At 45.4% G+C, this 19,022-nt stretch overlaps 1 protein-coding gene across 1 annotated transcript in view; it reads right to left on the bottom strand.

The window, feature by feature from the left end:
* The window catches only part of Tspan13 (tetraspanin 13), a 30,101-nt gene extending 11,657 nt beyond the window's left edge, over positions 1 to 18,444 (bottom strand). Inside the window, exon 1 of the mRNA XM_048415583.3 lies at positions 18,194 to 18,444. Within this exon, the coding sequence (XP_048271540.1) occupies positions 18,194 to 18,256 (63 nt within the window). The 5' untranslated portion in view covers positions 18,257 to 18,444. The remainder of the gene's footprint in view (positions 1 to 18,193) is intronic.
* Positions 18,445 to 19,022: the final 578 nt, after the last annotated feature.

Here is a 19,022-nt window from a genome sequence, read left to right as displayed (position 1 = left end):
AGAGAAGTGTGAGGAAGGGCCTCACTTCTTCCTGGCTTAGCATCATCGCTGTATCTTGGGATGGGGCACAGCACGCAGTTCCCAAGCACACACATCGGAGTAGCTCTCTATATCTACGCATCTGTTTCTATGTATCAGAAGAAAGTGAGGCTCAGACAGGAGAGGTTTGAAACATCTGGCCCACACATCTGTGACTGATAAGGCAGAAATCTGGACAGGGCACATTTATTCCTTGGGAAATGCCAGTTTAAGGGCTTCACATCCACACTCTGGAGGATAGTCTGATTCGTTTAATCAACCGATTGTAAATTCTGGTCATAGTCACAAAATATTCTTATGGCAGTGCCTAGACTAGCATTTGATCAACAGTTGGGCACCACAGCCGGTGTCCATGGTAATACAGACTCCTCACCATCCCCAGCCCCTCTGCTAACACCAAGTTATGGAGGGGGAGTCTGGTTTACTAATTCAGGTGAACTCAAGGGACAAGAAGACCAATCTGCACTTCATTCAACATTAAAAACAAAAAACTTCTGGGCGAGGAACATGGTTCAGCAGGTAAAAGCACTTGCCACATGAGCCTGGCACCCAAGTCTGCTCCTGGACAGACAATGACAAATGTAACAGCATCCACTGTTAGCATTGCTCAGATGGGACACAATAGAGTCAGCAGGAAGCACTGGGACCACACAGCGTGGAATACACAGCCCAGCAACAGAAACCAAAGAGACACGACCTCAGCCAGGAGGAAGGCTAGGACAATCGCCAAAAGCTGTCCTCTGAGCTCCACACGCACCCTGGGTGGCATCCATATATATATAGCACATGATCCTCCAAGATCATGCCAAATCATTACTATGCTAATGGGATTTTTAAAAGTTAAGAATATTAAAAGTTAAGTATTCTTAAGCATTAAACTAAAAAATAAGTGAGAGACTTAAAGATGGGGCATACGACAGAACAGAAGTTGGAACAGAAGTTCCATAGCCTGGTTGTGCAGACCACAGCCCTGTCGTGATCACTCAGTTCCAATATTGTACAAGCACGGAGACACACAGTACAAACGGAAGAGCAGGGGCCGTGTTGACAATACTCCCATCTTTTAGTTCTATTTAGCTGAGGTTCTGAGGTTTTGTTTTGAGTTTTGTTGCTGTTTGTTTAGGTTTGGCTTCATTTTTGTTGGAGGGATTTTTTAGAATGGCGGAGATAAGGTCAGGTTAGCCTCAAAATCAGGGTTCTCCTGCGTTGGCTTCCCACGTACTGAGATGACATGTTTGTGCCAGATCAACCATCAACACTTTCTCCTCAGACTGTCCATGAATTTTCATGTATCAAAGTATTTTTTCCCTTTGATTATTTTTTCCAGATTATTTACAAATGTGAATCCAGGCCAGCAAGATGAGGACTCGGGCAGTCAAGGTGACTGCTGTCACACCCGACAACCTGAGCTCAATCGCCAGGCTCCCACAGTGGAGAGAGAGAACTCCTGCCATCCTGGAAACTGGTCTCTGAACTGTACATATGTGTTAGGGTGGACGTGCACACACACACACAAACACACACAAATGTAGTGATGTTTCATTTGTATTTTAATAAATAAAGCCTGCTCAAAGTTCAGAGAGTAAAACAGCTCCACTGATCAGTCTTACAGACCAGCAAAAACGGGGGGGTGGTGGTACACACCCTTAATCCCAGCCCTAGAGAGGAATATAAGACAGAAGGAGACAGCTCTCAGACATAGCCTCATTCTGAGATTCCTAGACGCAGAATCACCATTTCGGACTGAGGTAGAGGCAAGAGCCAGTGGCTGGCTGTTTTGCTTTTCTGACCTTCAGGTTGAACTCCAATATCTGACCCTGGGTTCATATTAATCGTGCTATACACAGAGAGAGAGAGATGCATATGAAACAAGCTGTTAAAATGAATAAATACCATTCTATTGTAATGATATTTATTGACAAATTAAGATTTATTATTATTATTATTATTATTACAATAAAAACGCCATGCATGCCTGAATTAAGGTAGTTTTCGGGCTGTCATTCACTGACTTTTGCTCTAGAAGTCAGTAGAAAAACAAGTGAAAGTTCACAAGAGGACAAATAATCGCTGTTATAGGTTTTTATAAAGTGTGTCGTACTACAGATTAAACACACACACCTAGGTGAACATAATAAGCCAAAGAACGCAGACAAAAAAATACGTTAAAGCACATTCCTCTTTATGAGATGAGGTGTTTCCTTGATGTTCCAGCTGGCTCCCACGCCCCTCCCAGACTCAAGCAATCCTCTATGACTACAGGAGTGCACCATAATGCCCAGCTCCAAAGACCAATGTCCACAGCACGAGGAGATTGGCCACGAGGACTTTGAAGACAGGATTCAATTGACATCTCAAGATACGGTTTGTCTGGATTATCTAAATAAGACTCAAATAGTTCCAGAGTCCTTGGAGGAGGCGGGAGGAGGGTTCACGTCAGAGAGGACTTTGCTGAGGGAAGCAGAGTGCAGTCTGGGAGGTTGGGATGGCATGCTGCTAGCGTTGAAGGAGGAGGAAGCGTTCTAGGCTAAGGTAAGCAAGGACTAGACTCAAGGAAGCAGATTCTGAGATCTGCAGCGACTTCTAATGTCTGGTGCAGAGAGTACATCCTGTTGTTGTAGGCCACTACAGGTGCAGTAGTTTGTAAACAACAGGAAACCTTCAGTGGTTTTGAAAGTTTGCCTGATCAGAACAATGGGAACAGACTGAGAAGCGTATTACAGACACATCTGAACCCAGGATTACACAGGGCCATTGAGGACAAGCATTACTCGGCTTACCACGGGCAGTTCTGAAATATCATGAATCCTTCCTATGGAGCATGATGGCCACACTTGCAATCCCAGCACCAGGGAAACGGAGGTAGGAGGATTTCCAAGAGTTCAAGACCAATCGGACTGCATAACAAGTGCCAAGCTAACAGTCAGACCTCGATTATAAGACCCTACCTCTTGGGGGGTGGGGAGGATGGGGATGGCGGGATGGCTCAGCCATTCAGAAGACGGGCTGCTCTTCAGAGGACCCTGGTTCCACCCGCAGCACCCACAAGGCAGATCACAACCTGCAGCTCCAGTTCCAGAGACCCAGTGCCCTCGGGGGCCTTCTAGGGGCACCTAGTGCGCATATGTGATGCACAGACTGGCAAAACACGTGCGACATAAATAAATAAAAATTTTGTTGGGCGGTGGTGGCACATGCCTTTAATCCCAGCACATGGGAGGAAGAAGCAGGTGAATCGAGTTCAAGGCCAGCCAGGTCTACAAGAGCTAGTTCCAGGACAGGTTTGATAGCTACAGCGAAACCCTATCTCAAAAAAACCAAAACAAATAAACAAAACAAATAAAAATTTAAAACCTTTTTTAGATGGGACAGTAGGTGTGGGCTTGCTCAGCAGTCCTAAGCCCTTGCTTGCTCAAGCCTGAGCTTACTCCCTAGACTCCCCTGGGAGTCACAGTGAAGGAGAAAACAAGTCCCCGGAGCACAGTGACTCTGGCCCACACCCATCCACTCATTACAAACACATGCACGTTAACTGATTGATTAGTTAAAATAAAACAACAATCCTTCCTGCCAAGCTATATTTCAAACAAATGGAAAGGGTTTTTAACGTACATGGAGAAACTACACGAAACCCCATAGACCCTCAAAGCAAGGAGAACTGAAAGCCTCCAGCTGGTGGAGAGCAGCCCACTGGGGCATGGGGTCCGAGAAGGGCAGAGTCTAAAGGAGATTCTGGGTTCAGGCCAAGCCGAACTGGGAAGTGGAACCAGTTCCCACGCACAGCTGCGAAATCCAGAAAGCTATTTTCTCAAGGTAAAGTACTGTAAAGGAAGACTGCATAGATCTCTGGATATCTTCAAAAGTCATGAAACGAAACAGCCCATCTTCTAGGCCTTGAAATCCACCCTACCCCGTGCATGCAGGAACCCGTGTGCCAAATGGTTCAGATGGAGCTAATCACCAGCTGGAACGACCAAGGGGCAAGGAAAACCTCAGAGAAGCAAACCAAAGTGACTCACGAGAGACAGGGGCAGATCCCAACCCCCAAACGGCCCGGATCTTAAAAAGAGAAGCTTTGTTATCAGTCAAAATTCTCAAAAGACCTAAGAAAAAAGAAATCTATGAATCTATGAGAAAGACACAGTCATAGAGCTCCCAAGAGGCTGATGGAAAGCCAACCAACAAACAAAATCATAAATATTAGACCAACACAATCTCACACATACTAAATTCCGAAATTGACTTCCAGGCAGGAGGGTAAAGTCGCAACTTGGCAGGAGCCCTGGGTCTCTCACCAGCCTAACAATTCTGCATTCAGGTTAATCCTCGAGACTCATTTTGGCCACTGGGCACTCACAGGACACTGCTACGCCCCTTTGTAAACCAGGAAACCAATGAACTCAACCCCACACCTACGATTGGGCATCCAAAACCCTGTGTAATCACACAATAGAATACAAGTGATCTCAGTCTCTTCCAATGCAATCAATAAACTTCAAAAACCAAAGATAAATCAAGTATTATAGAAATCTTGATGAAATACATCAATTTCCAAACACAAACTAGCAACACAATTTCCTGTGGCTTAAGAGCTGTCGTCTAAGTCATAAACGGGCATGTCATGCCAGGTGTGGATTTAAAGATAGTGACTGCTTACAGAAACGGGGTAAAGGGGGTGCAGAGTGACTGTCGGTTCCACTAACATCACTTCTTAGCAAAGATGTCATGGCAGAACACGGGGCATCTGTAAAATCCAGCTATTAAGTTCACAGGACTCTATCATGCTATCGTCTGTGTCTGTGAAGCGCCTAGTTAATAAACTATGAAATGTTAATAGCACTTTCTTATGTGCACACCAACTCAAAATCCTTCCACTTAGCTTTTTCCTATCAATCAGAGCATCCTGCCTCATCCGTGCAGATTCCTTCCACACGTCACTCCCGCTGAGGAAAAGGGAAGCCTGCAAGCGAACAAAAGAGACACACCGGAAGGCCACCAGCAACAACTGACCCTCCATGTCTGACCGTCCATGTACCTACAGCAAAAAGCACTTCCAGGGTTGAAGTGACCGCTCAATGGCTGTGCTTGCCCAGGACACATAAGGGCCTAAGTTAGGTTGTCAGCACAGAGATAAACAAATGAGGTCTCCAGGTCCATCATACCAGAACAGTCTGAAATGTGAACCAAGACAACACCCTAGTCCCCTCTCTCTCTCACACACACACCACCCTAGTCCCCTCTCCTGCACACACACAAATTCACAGATAAAAATCATCATTTGTAAGGGATATTCCCAAAGGTAAAAAGAATGTTGATTCAATCCTCGAATACAAAACCGACTCGTCATAAGAGACAGCATGACCATGAACTTATTTGAACTAATCGCCTTCTCTGATTAAAACACAAAAATAGGTGCTGAAGAAATGGCCCAGGAGTTAAGGAAGAGCACTGTTGTTCTTGCAGAGGGCTCGGGTTTGTTCCCACATGACAGTTCACAACCATATGTAACTTCAGTTCCAAGGACTCAACACCCTCTTCCGGAGGTCACAGGTGGAGCCACACACGTACTGCAGACAAAACACTCAGACACATAAAATAAGAATAAAAGAAGAAGAAGGAGAAGACGGGAGGAGGGAGGAGGGAGGAGGGAAGAGGGGAAGGGGAAGGGGAAGGAGGAGGAGGAGGAGGAGGAGGAGGAGGAGGAGAAGGAGAAGGAGAAGAAGAAGAAGAAGAAGAAGAAGAAGAAGAAGAAGAAGAAGAAGAAGAAGAAGAAGAAGAAGAAGAAGAAGAAGAAGCTGCATAGATGGCTTAGAAGTCAAGAGTCAATACTGCTTTTTCAGAGGACCCAAGTTCAGTTTACAGCACCGTTAGGCAGCTCACACCCCAGAGGATCCAATGTCTTCTTCTGACCTCCGTGGGCTCTACATAATTTTGTTCAAATTCACACTCAGACACTGTCACATCCATATAATTAAAAATAAAAATAAATCTTTAAAAATGGTAATAAAAGAGCCAGGTAGTGGTGGTGCACACCTTTAATCCCAGCACTTGGGAGACAGAGGCAAGTGGATCTTTGTGAGGTTGAGGCCAGCCTGGTCTACAGAGCGAGTTCCAGCCTGGTCTACATAGCTAGAGCTGTTACACAGAGAAATCCTGTCTGGAAAAGCCAAAAAAAGTTTTTTTAAAAAATTAAAAGAAAATAGGGTAGCAAAATAAAACCCCCACACAAATGAAAGACCTTTAATATAAACGATCTGAAAAGGACGTATTGGCTTGTGAGTGGTGTTTCTGACATATCAAAACTAAACCCCCTAACAGTCACAATTAATTTCTCAGGATAGAAACAGCACTTAGAGATATTTAATGTACTTCTAAGATAGATTATCACTGTTTAACTTTTATGAAAAAGGAGCCTTTCCCATATAATAACGAAACGATTAATCTCTCAGCAGTGATAATTAAATGTTACCATTGGCTTACAGTTTAGGGGAATATGAGGTTACGAGTCCAAGTTAGTAATCTAAAAATTATGGCTTCAAATGAAATTAACAGTAGCTGCATAATTAAAAAATCCAAGCCTGTCACCATACCTTGGGAGACAAAGCAACTACAAAGACTCTTGTTCGAGAATAATAACAGTTTTCTTATGAAAGCCATTGTTGCAGAAAGTAAATTTAGAGCCATGACAAACAGCTTCCTTCCTCTGGGAGACGGAATGCTGATAAAAACAGATTACAGCCCCGTTAACTCCTTGATGGCGCTGTTTTTATGAGAAGGAAGCACCGACCTTTCCTGTTTTCCCTTTAAAACAAAGAAAATTTGATATACACAGAGAGCTTTAAAGGGAGTTAAAAGGGCTCTGATGGGAAAGGGTCACAGCAGCAAGACTAGGAAAGTGTCTAAATCGAGCACAGCTTCCCCCGACAAATCCCCAGAGGAGGATCCCCAGGTGCCACCACTGCACCCTAAGGGACACCTCGTCAGCGGAAGCTCAAGACAGCACAGCCCAGAGAACAGCACCAACGTGTCTGACCTTCACTGGAAAAGGGGCTCAGAAAGTGATTCAGGATAGGCGTGGTCCTGAAGGCAGGGTCTGGATGACGGATTAGAAGCCGTAGGTAATCCTGTAGAAACTGTGAGGAGCCCTTTTTTCTTTATCGATTGCCTAGTTTGTTATACTCTACTACAGCCACAGAAAATGGACCAAGACGCCATCACAGCTACTTTCCTCTTGTTCTGAGGAGACACTGGGACCAAGGCAAACTCTAGAAGAAAGAGTCTATCGTGGGCTCACAGTGCCAGAGGGTTAGTGAGCATCATGGTGGAGAGCATGACAGCAGACAGGCAGGCACGGCACCAGGGCAGCAGCTGAGAGCTTCCATTCCTTATCATAAGGTAGGAGGGAGAGAGGGAGAGAGACAGAGAGAGACAGACAGACAGACATGCTAACTGGGAACAGCCAGCACTTTTGGAACCTCAATGCTCACCTCAATGACATGCCTCCTCCAACAAGGCCACACCTCCTAATCCTTCCCAAACAGTTCCACCAACTGGGGACAAGGCATTCAAATATATGAGTCTATGGGGGCCATTCTCATTCAAACCACCACAGACACTAATTGATATTTAATTGTTTTTTGAAGGCAGGCAGAATAGGTCATTCCCATGCTGGCCTCGTGCCTATCTTGTTTTAATATTAAGTCTGTACTCCTACGCTTTCAAAACCCCAAGATGCAAAAGTTGCGACTACCTCTGGAGGTTAGTCATTACCTACTGCTCTCCAGCCCCAGCCAGCTTTGGCGTCCTTAAAGGCGCCCTATACACTTCAGGTGGCCTGCAGTCAAAGCATATGTTTTATATATTTTATATTATATATATATATGTATGTATGTATGTATGTATATATACTTTATATTCCCAGCACTTGGCTAAATGCCTAGAGCACAAGAGGTGGCAGAGCAAACTGCTGGATGACAGGGTTCTCCCTGCTCTCATCAGTGTACTGGGAAATGCTTATTCTTCAGTCTATATACTAGTGAAGGGAAAGAAACTCAGTCCAACCATGTTCCAGGTTATTCTTTGTATGTGTAACACATAAAAGTACATTCTTTCATCAAATATCCACCCTGTTCAAGAACAAGATGAAGACGGGATTAGGAGTATTTCTAAGCCAGCTACTTCTTTTAATTATCAGAAACAGATTAGCTGCTGCTATTAAATTATTCCAAATGTCTCGTTAGCTCTAAAACAAAAGGGATATTCTGATGGCCAGGCATGGTGACAGGTATGTACTTGTAACCCCAGCATTTCAAAGACAGAGGCAAGGTAAGTACTACATAATTGATGCTAGCCTGGCCTCCCTATTGAATTCCAAGTCATCCAGCAATACATACCAAAGCTCTGTCTCAGAACAAACAAGAGGCTGGGGAGATGGCACAGGGGTTAAAGAAATTTGCTGCTCTTGCAAAGGACTCAGATTTGGTTCCCAATAACCCCACCATCTGTAATTCCAGGACCAGAAACCCTGATGTCCTTTCCCAACCTCCCCCTCAGACACCAGGCATGCCCGTGATACACAGCCATACATAGGGGCAAAACACCAAGACACAGAAAATAAAAACAAATTTTAAATAATTTGTTAATAATAAATAATTAAAAAGTAGAGCTGGAGACGTGGCTCACTGGTTAAGAGCACATATTGTTCTTCCAGAGGATCCAGGTTTGATTTCCAGCACCCACCTTGTAGTTCACAATCATCTGCAAATCCAGTTCTAGGGGATCTAAGACCCTCTGGCCTCCATATACTCCTGCACACAGCAGGTACACACACACACACACACACACACACACACACACACACATATACATATATATATATATATATATATATATATATGTATATATATACATACACACACTCAGGCATACACACACACACATATACTCGGGCATATACACATACATATAAAATAAGTACAAAGGAAGAGAGGGAGGAAAGGAAGGAGGGAGGGAAGGAGGGAGAGAAGAAGGGAGGGTGGGAGGGAGGGAAGGAGGGAGGGAGGGAAGAAGGGAAGGAGGGAGGGAACAAAGGGTGGCTGGCTCCTCTGCTGGCTTGGTGTGGCGCATACCTTCCATCCTAGCACTCAGGAGGCAAAAGCAGGCAGATCTCTATGACCTTTAATCCAATCTACACAGGCCAGCCAGAGCTACATGGTGAGACTTTGTCTCAAAATAAACAAAAAGAAGTCATTCTTTGTAAACTGAAGTAGCAGGCAAGAAAACTTAAAATATTATTATGAGAGCACAGGACTGTGCTCCATCAGTACCATACAGAGAGCCTGATAGGCCTTAAACCACGTTCCGCTAAGTGCTTCACGCATTTTGCTATGAACTTATGATTTCACAGATCAAGCAGTCGGATGTATTTATAACCTATAACATCCGGCTGAAGATGTGATAGCTCATGAGTAACCCAAGCATTGCTAAATAGCCAGGCATTTAGCCTAAAGCCAGAACCCCAGTGCTTTCTTCGTTGTGATTCTTTACGTGACACAAAACTGAAGTGCCCCTGCACACATCTGTAGGGCTCTCTACAGCGCCACTGTTTTTTTGCTTCGAGGTACAAAACACAACGCACTTGACTCCTCTAACAAAGGGATATAAAAGAGAAACAAAAGTAAGGGATCCTGAGTTAATTATTTTTTAGGGCCAATTATTTTGAAATGGCAACCTTTACTGCCAACAAAATTCCATCCCCTTTTTTCTTCTGCAGCGGTTACAAAACAGAGGTGGGGATACAGGCGAAACAGTCCCTTGTTGACCTCCGTGTTCAGTGACTAATGCTGGGGCTGCACTGTGGGGTCAGCAAAGAAAATGGTGGAGACAAGGTCTCACTGTTGTTATCGTTAAAAAAAAAAAAATGGGGGTGGACAGCTCTTTTCGATGACTTCTTCATGTTAAATACAGTAATTAGTGCCTGGGGCAGAACATAGTTAGGAGAGGAGTTGTCTAGCATGCACCAGGATTCAGACACAGCCAACCCCGGGGCTCAATCCCCAGCACCAAGTCATCCAAGACTGGCAGGAAGGCACAAAATGACAGCTAATTTAGCTTTAATTAATTTACCAGCACCACCAGACACACAGACTCAAGTCCCTCTCCTCGGCACTGCTCCTCTCAGCCTCTCCAGCAACCACCTCCATCACAGTCTCCTCCAGCTCTTCCTTCCCGGAGTCCACCTGCTCACCACGACCTCATACCGTCAACATTTCACACCGTTGCCCTTCTCAGCTGCCTGCACTGACTGCCTTCCTCCCATCGTTGCTCTGTGAGGCCACTCTGATGCTCATGGTACCCTAAGAGGAGCCTCCTGGTAGCCCTCCCCGCTGAAGTCCAGTGCTGAATCTCAAAGGCTCGTTAACAACAGCCTGAGAATCTTTGAACCTTCTCTGGTCCTGCCAATCCAATGCCATCTTGGCAGGAGACTGGGCCACAACTGGGCAGGAGACTGTCACTTGCCTCTTTCTCTGGTACCCCAATGTCAATCCATGAGAAATCATCTTGGCTCCACTCTCAAAACATACCCAGAATTTATTCTTCCACTTTGGCTGAAAACATTCTATCCCAAGCTTCTGTTCCAGCAATAGCTTTGTGAAATCCCTCGGTGCTTCTGCGTGCACATATGTAACCTGTCTCACTCTGAGGAGACCCTGGGTCTTCTGCGTGCACATCTGTACCCTGTCTCACACTGAGGAGACCCTGGGTCTTCTGTGTGCACATCTGTACCCTGTTTTACTCTGAGAAGACCCTGGGTCTTCTGTGTGCACATCTGTACCCTGTTTTACTCTGAGGAGACCCTGGGTCTTCAGCGTGCACATCTGTACCCTGTTTTACAGAGGAGACCCTGGGCCTTCTGCGTGCACATCTGTACCCTGTTTTACTCTGAGGAGACCCTGGGTCTTCTGTGTGCACATCTGTACCCTGTTTTACTCTGAGGAGACCCTGGGTCTTCAGCGTGCACATCTGTACCCTGTTTTACAGAGGAGACCCTGGGCCTTCTGCGTGCACATCTGTACCATTTTACAGAGGAGACCCTGGGTCTTCTGCGTGCACATCTGTACCCTGTTTTACAGAGGAGACCCTGGGCCTTCTGCGTGCACATCTGTACCCTGTTTTACTCTGAGGAGACCCTGGGTCTTCTGCGTGCACATCTGTACCCTGTTTTACAGAGGAGACCCTGGGCCTTCTGCGTGCACATCTGTACCGTTTTACAGAGGAGACCCTGGGCCTTCTGCGTGCACATCTGTACCCTGTTTTACAGAGGAGACCCTGGGTCTTCTGCATGCACATATGTACCCTGTTTTACTCTGAGGAGACTATTGGTTCGGAAGCAAGTGGCCATGAGGAAAGAAAAGCCCTCTCTGTTCCTCTCCTGATTTTGACTGCTCTTTCTGGCTGGCTGGCCAGGAGTTTTGCCATCACAACCAGAATACTACAGAAGAACTGCACTCCCTTTTTTCAGAAGCTTCACAAACCAGACGGTTACAATGACTAATGGCCTATGCCTGAAGTCCAATGTCCTTGTGACCTAAGGATAAATGAACTATCTTCCTAGATCCTTTGTATGTAAGCCTAAACAAAATACCTGAAAAACCTCCTCAAGAACAGAATTGTGTGGGTAAGGAAAATGAGTTCAAAAAAACAAACTGAACTTAGTGGCAGACTCTGTGGCTTCAAAGCCCCGAATCCACATACAGGCAATGTACTTAGGTACAGCCTCTCCAAGTACATCTTGTCTTTTCAATTTAACGGAGAGAGTAACTTTGCTTCACTCTGAACTGTGAACTTCTCAGTGGTGAGTGTCAGGGACCAGGTGCCAGGTATGGTGGCACATGCCTATAATCCAGCATGAGTGGCAGAAGCCAGAAGAAATTAAATTTGAACGGCTCAAGCTACATAGCAAGACCCTGATTCATACATGGAAAATGAGGCTGGGTATGGTGGTGGCACACACCTTTAATCCCAGCAACGGGGAATCAGAGGCAGGCGACTCTCTATGAGCTGGAAGCCAGCTTGCTCTACATAGTGAGCTGTAGGCCAGCCAAAACTGCACAGTGAGACCTTGTCTCAAAATAAATGAATTAATAAAAGGCAAAGCAAAATAAACAAATTAGAGTCATTTTTAAAATTATCAGAATTTTGAAAAATGCTACATGCAACCATTTCAAGCAATTTCAGTTAAGACTCTCCTTAGCTGAAGTAATAGTTTTACTTGGGAGTAAAAACTACAATTTGCCAGAATTTTAATGACAAGAATAAGACTAAAAACTATACTAAATATAAAATATATTTAAATATATTTTATATTAAATAAAAATTTATATTAAATATTTAAATATATATTTAATTAAATATAGCTAAATACAAATCCCAAAAGCAGGGGGTAGAGCTCAGTTGGTAGAATATTTGCCTTGCATACATGAAGCACACACATACACATTTAATAAAAAAAGAAAATGATCTACAAAGTGTAATTCTATGTTTACAGGCAGCACATACCAGTCGTCTTCTTACAAGTAAAAGACCATTGTTTTTATGTGAGGCCATGAACTCCTGCTTCCTTGGAGCACACTGACTTACGTGTCAAATCCCGTGTGTGTCAGAACCCAATGCCTTGAAAAATCCTTCGTTATAGCGCACAGGTCTATAGTTCAAGAGTTTTGAATAATTCGCCTTTCATACTTGGAGCTGTAAGGACTTAATTCTATTTCTTTAGCTCGCCTAAGTGTTTCACACAGTCTAAGCTATTTTATCTTCATCACAGTTCTGTGAGGGAAGAATGAAATCATCACCAATTTGCAAATGAAGAGGCTATACATAAAACAACAAACAATAAAACAAAAAAGCGTGCTGCGTGGTTTAGGGGTAGCGCTGGATGCGCTGGCTTCCTGAAGAAACCAGGTAACACTTTTCTCCTACTAGTTTATGAAATTTTCCATTCTATTGTAAAATAGATCTCAATTTTGTTTCTTAAATACATCTACTCATTCATCCATCCATTGTATGGGGTGGACATAGTTCACACATGCCGCGGAGCACACGTGAAGGTCAGAGGTCAGAGGACCACGTGCAGGAATCGGTTCTCTCGCTCCACCGCGAGCGTCCCAGAGACCGCGCTCAGGACCTTCAGGCTCTCCTAAGCCAGCACTCCTGTTAGACACGCTACAACAATCAGCATACTGTTTGGTGTGTCAGGGGAACTCTTCTCAAGACAAGCAAAGATGTAGAAGGGAAAACTGTAAAGTGAGCTACTTACCAAGGAAAGTAAGTAAAAGAACTCAGTTGGGCACGGCAAGGAACGGTGGCAATCCCACGGGAGGCTGAGGCAGGGAGACGGCGGCCAGGTGCAAGGCCGCCCTGAGCTAAGCAGTCAAGACTCTCAAATTAAGAAAGGGTGAAAGAGAAAAATCTGGGAAGATTTTAGAAGAACACACACACACACACACACACACATATAAATATATACACACATGTGCATGCGCACACACACACAACCTACAAAATTTCTTTCTGATTTTAACTTTATGATACTTTCTGAAGTTAAACCCATATATATTAACCCATTTATATTATATATCAAACATGCCACCTATAATTTAAATCACAATATGATTATTAATGATACTATACCATTCCTACAGACTGGCCATGCAATTCTCTTTTTTATTTGGGGTCGAGGGATAAGATATTGTCCTCCCTATACAGCCAAAATTGTCCTCATACTTGTGGCCATCCTCCTGCCTCAGCCTCCTAAGTGCCAACTGGCATGAGCCATCACCCAGAAGATGGCAGTGCAATTTTCTTTTGTTTTTATGAGTTATGTAACTGTGTATGGGAGGGTACAGGTCAGAACGGATGTGCAAAAGTCACTTGTAGGAGTTCCTTCTCTCCTTCCACCACGTGGGTTCAGGGGATCAAGCTCTGGCTGTCAGGTGCTTTCCTTTATCTGCCGAGGCATCTTGTCAACATGGCAGGGCATCTCTGAATGGCCAGAGTATAATAAAAACACTTTTTCTCATATTTTTTCTATTTGAGTCTATTTTGCAAAATCATCTATCCAATTACTTAATATTTTAAGCCCTGGTATTAGTTGCCAGTACCCTGGTGGAAAATCCCAATATGTTATGTATTTTAATACATTCGCTTCATATTTCTTACAATTTCCCACAAATAACAATGTGTAGTTTTAGAAATTGTTTTTCAACACTTATCAAAATACTTTCAGCTATAAGATATTTAGAGGCTAGAGAGGGGGCTTAGTGGTTGAAGGCACTGGCTGCTCTTGCAGAGGATCCAGGTTCAATTCCCAGCATCCAACATGGTGGCTTCCAACAATGTGCAACTGTAGTTCCAAGGGACCCCATGCCTCTTCAGTCCCTCTTCAGGCACTGAGCACATACATGATACACAGACATACATGCTTATAAACACTCAGACACATAAAGGTAAATAAATAAATACATGAATGTAAAAATGCATCCTATTTTAGAGTGTGGCGGTAGATTTCTACCCTGGCACTCCAGAATCAGAGTCAGTGGTTTTGAATACAAGCATTGGAGTGAGGGTTTCGGGGAGGTTCAAGTGAGATTCCTTGCCAAAATGAAGCATCAGGAACTTTAGATTCTAGGGAGTCTGAAATTGCGCTTTTCGGTGGGAAATCTGAACGGCTGGCATCACGCATAAATATCTGAAACCTTTCCCGGTCTTGCAGTGGAGCCTGAGAGTCTGAGATGAAATAAGCGAGGCTGTTTCATAGCTGAAAGCAAACTTACCCCGCCACCCGTGAACTTCTGGAATTCTGCGTTATTAGGAGGTTATATATTTGATTAACTATTTAATAAGAGGCTATATATATGATTAACTATTTAATAAATGGCTAAAGAATTTGAAAGGAAAAAGAAGCTGAGACAGGAAGACTCCAAGTGTGAGGACAGCCTGAGCTACAGAGATCAAGACCAGACTGGTCAGTACCCTGTCTCAAAGTAAATAAATAAAGCAATTAATTTCCCAAACTAATTTTAATTTATACGTATGTCCTGAAGAAATGAAAGAGACTCACAAGCTACTCCTTCATTTCCTCAATTCAAACACCCCTTCTTGATTCCTAACTCAGCAAGACTTCACTCAGTTCTAAATTTTAAGGTGTCTCAGCTCTTACACACCAATTGATATGCCCAAATCGAGCCTTCATACAGGGCAAGTACGTATTCACACAGGGCTTCTAGATCCATTTGCCAGGGGTTTTAGTGGAGTGCGAGACAGAACGCCGTCCTCCACCGTATGCAGTAAGCGAAGCACAATCTTCACTGAAGCATCCTTACTGGAGAGCCCTACTTGGTTGGTCACTGCATTTCCAGGCTAATGACAACACACAGCATACGCACACAGCCAACACTGTGCATACAGAAACCCGTCATCTTTACATACAGGAAGCTCTGCTGCAAGGGGCCCTTGCCTTACATCACTGCTCGGGCTTCCCCTTTTCATCAATACTACAGATTGTTGACATACACCACATTAACCCTTGGTTGTTCCACCACTGAGGAACCCTCCCCCCCCTAGTTAAAAGAACCACGGCAGAAAATAACAAAAGCCCACCATTAACCTCCAGAGGGTCACTGACTTCCCGAGGCAAATGAGGTGATGTTCCTTCCAAGTTGTTTTAGGGACCTGCTTTCTCTTTGTAAAGTGGCCATACTGACCAAGGTCCAGCTCGCTGGATCCCTTGAGGATACACACAGCTTTGTTAGAGCCTCAAGTTCCTCAGGAAATGCTTCAGAACAACAGCAGTGATGTCTAACACAGCCAGGAACCTTTCCACCTGCCACTCCCACCGGCAGGCCTGGTTCGAACACTTTGAGAAATGACCTCATATTTAATCCTACAGCATTGAGCAGACTTTACAGGCAGTTACCAAGGCCGGAGGCAAACCTACAAAGGCTCTTTTTATTCCTGCCCTAAAAAAACACACCTCCCAGGGACCAAGCTCAACTCTGCCGGCTACCATATTTTTTAAACTTCTTAAAATGTGGAGGGAGACGGTGAGGACACAGAACTCCGACAGCAGCAGGAGGTCTTCCTATCGCCCCCATCCCTCTCGTTCACCTCCCCTTGAACTGCTACATTTACTGTATTATAACCTATTTGTGATGTTTAGGAGACCGGCAGATAATAATTTATTTTAAGAACTGTCCCTTTGTTTAAAATAGTTAGGATTTTAAAATGCTAAAAACATTTATAGTCCTATGAATTTCCAATTAATTAAGTTTTACTACACACCTGTTAAAAATCAATAAAACACATTTTGGAGGGCAACAGTTTAAGACATATATTAAATAAACGTAAGATACCCCTTTAGGGTCAGCTTTTCTTTCTCCTGGATTCATGGCATGGCAACTAGAAAAAAAAATGTATCTTGAAAGCAATGGCACTTGGCATTGAAAAACCCTTCCTGCTTTTAAAAATGTATATACTGCACATTGGTGAACACATGCAGCCAAAGAAGCACAGAAGCAGCCATTGCACTGTGTACGCAGGCACAGGAAGATGGAGAATCAGGTAAACACATGACTGAATCACCCAAGGGGGAGGGGTCTCGGGGCACAAAACAGAATGTGACGTTCTAAGCAGATCGTTCATGCTAACCAGAGAAAACAGTGGAAGAACGGATGCTAATTTACTTAATAAGCAACATGGTAAGCATGTCTCACGTGAGACTTGTGGATTCCGATATGAGCCTTGACATGTATCTCCAATTACAAGGAGCTATATCACCGCGTGTTCTAGACTCTTTCTGCCGAGTCTACCATTTGTGAGCGTGTTGTCTAGATGCCTCAGAGCGAGCCAGGAAAGCTTACGCCATTGATGTCTATTTCTGGCCTACCTTCAAAGCCTTGACATCATGTTCAGACACACACCAAAAGAAAAAAGGGGAAAATGAACGGTTGTGTCTGCTCTTAACCCCAAGCAGCCAGCCTCTCTTGCCCACGGATGTAACCTAAGCTGCCCCAGATGGCCTGGCTCAGCTAGCACAGGGGAGTCGGGTTTGTTTTCAGGGTGGGTGCTGCAAGCACCAGGTGTATTTATAGAATGGAGCAGCAAGTCTGCGACGGAGTGAGATGGCTGAGAGGAAGTTTCGTCCACGCAGTGGAGACAGCTTATGGAAAAATCGAGATTCCACAGCTCGGTTCTACTCCAGACCCACCGACTACCAGCTATGAAAATATATTGTGGTCTTTACCGTTAGAAAATGTAGACACAGAAAAATAACAGAATGGCAAATGTACATGAGAAGGTTGGGGTGTAGACGGGGTTTCAATAAACATCACCTTGTCTTCCTCCTGTTCAGCCAGAATTACGCCTCAAAAATCAAAACGAGCTTTCAACGTGAAAACTGGGAGGCATGCGCTGATAAGCAGGGAGAAAAAAAATGAACAAACGACTTACATGGTGGAGTGGGAGTGTGTGTGTGTGTGTGTGTGTGTGTGTATACTGAGGCTTTGCCTGAAATGGAGTTTGAATATTGATAAAGAGGGAGAAGGGAAGAAGGCATGGGAAAAGCATCAAGCTGGAAGCTCACTGGCAGGAACATCAACAAAGAGACTTTATGTAAGCACGAAACAAACTTCGGAAGCCACGGATATCCTGTGAACCCCCCTTGGCAGCCTCCATTCAAACCACAGCGCTCAGAGCTGAGCCAGAAGCGCGCCATCCACAGGCCGCCTGCTCCACCCCAGGCCACGTTATCCCCCCCCCCCCAAAACTGTCCTCCAAGCTTGGGCTGTTCTCCAGGCTCCGAACACGCTCCAGATGGCATAGCCAGCCGGCAGCGTGCGGTTGGAGGGATGGGGATGGGATCCTGGGGAGAGATGCTTGAGCGGGAAGGGCTGCAGAGAGCCGGGCGAGGGGCGAGCGCCACAATGAAGGACGGGCGGAGACTGCGACAAGCAGGGATCGGGGTCCTGGGCGGGGACCGCGGGCGAGTCTGTGGGCGTGGGAAACCTGCAAGGGGCGAGGGATGGGGTGCAGTTGGCCAGCCTGGCTAGGAGGATGCTGGCGGCCCCCGCAGGTGCCACCCTGGCGCGGGGCTACTCACGGTATACAGCAGGTTGAGCGCGCACAGGCAGTTCTTGGAGCACGAGAAGCCCCCGCACACCATGGTGGCGCGTGGGCTGGTGGGCGCCTTGGGGGTCGAAACGTCCTCGGCTGGGCCGGGAAGGTAGCCGCTGGATCCTAGCCTCCGGGGCCTGCGGCCGGGGCTGGGTGCTGGGTTCGGGGTTTGGGGTTCAGGATCGGGGCTGCAGTGCCGCGCCCGCAGCGGCTCCCACCCGCTCTGCAACCTGCGGCCGCAGCGGCTCCGCCGAGCGCACGCCCCGCCCCTCCGCCCCGCCTCGTCCCACACTCTGATTGGCCAGGGCCCGGGAACAAAGGTAGAAATATGCAAATCAATGCGCTCGGCGGACCCGGATCTGGGAGGGGCGGGGCAGCTCTGCGGAGGGGGAGGGGGTCTGGACAGTCCCGGAGGGAACCGAGCCCCAAGCTCGTGACAGTGGCTTCTGTGTCATTTCCACCCCGGAGCAGGTGAGCAGCAGAGGGCGGGGCTCCACGCTGGCAGGAGAAATGACAGCACCTCTCTCCACGCTTGCCCGGTGGGTGACGTGGCACCATTTTGAATGAGATAATTAAAAAAAAAAAAAAGGAGCACCTGGCGTCGTTTGAATGAAAGAAGACAGCAAGAATAAAAGATTTACAGAGAATGAGGGTGAAGCAATGAGAGGGAATATATCAGTGAAAGTCTAAAAGGAACAAACAAAAACCTGTTTCTCTCAACGTAGGTAAGAAATGTGGCCTGGACTTGTGACAGATTTCAGGTTAAGAGGACTTATTCTTCTAGGGATCCGAGAAACAATAATAAGCCATATGAA

This window comes from Myodes glareolus, chromosome 11 (genome assembly GCF_982192425.1).
Source record: "Myodes glareolus chromosome 11, mMyoGla1.1, whole genome shotgun sequence".
Taxonomy (NCBI): Eukaryota; Metazoa; Chordata; class Mammalia; order Rodentia; family Cricetidae; genus Myodes; species Myodes glareolus.
Note: the sequence above shows the minus strand (reverse complement) of the source record. Positions and strands in the feature narration are given on the sequence as shown.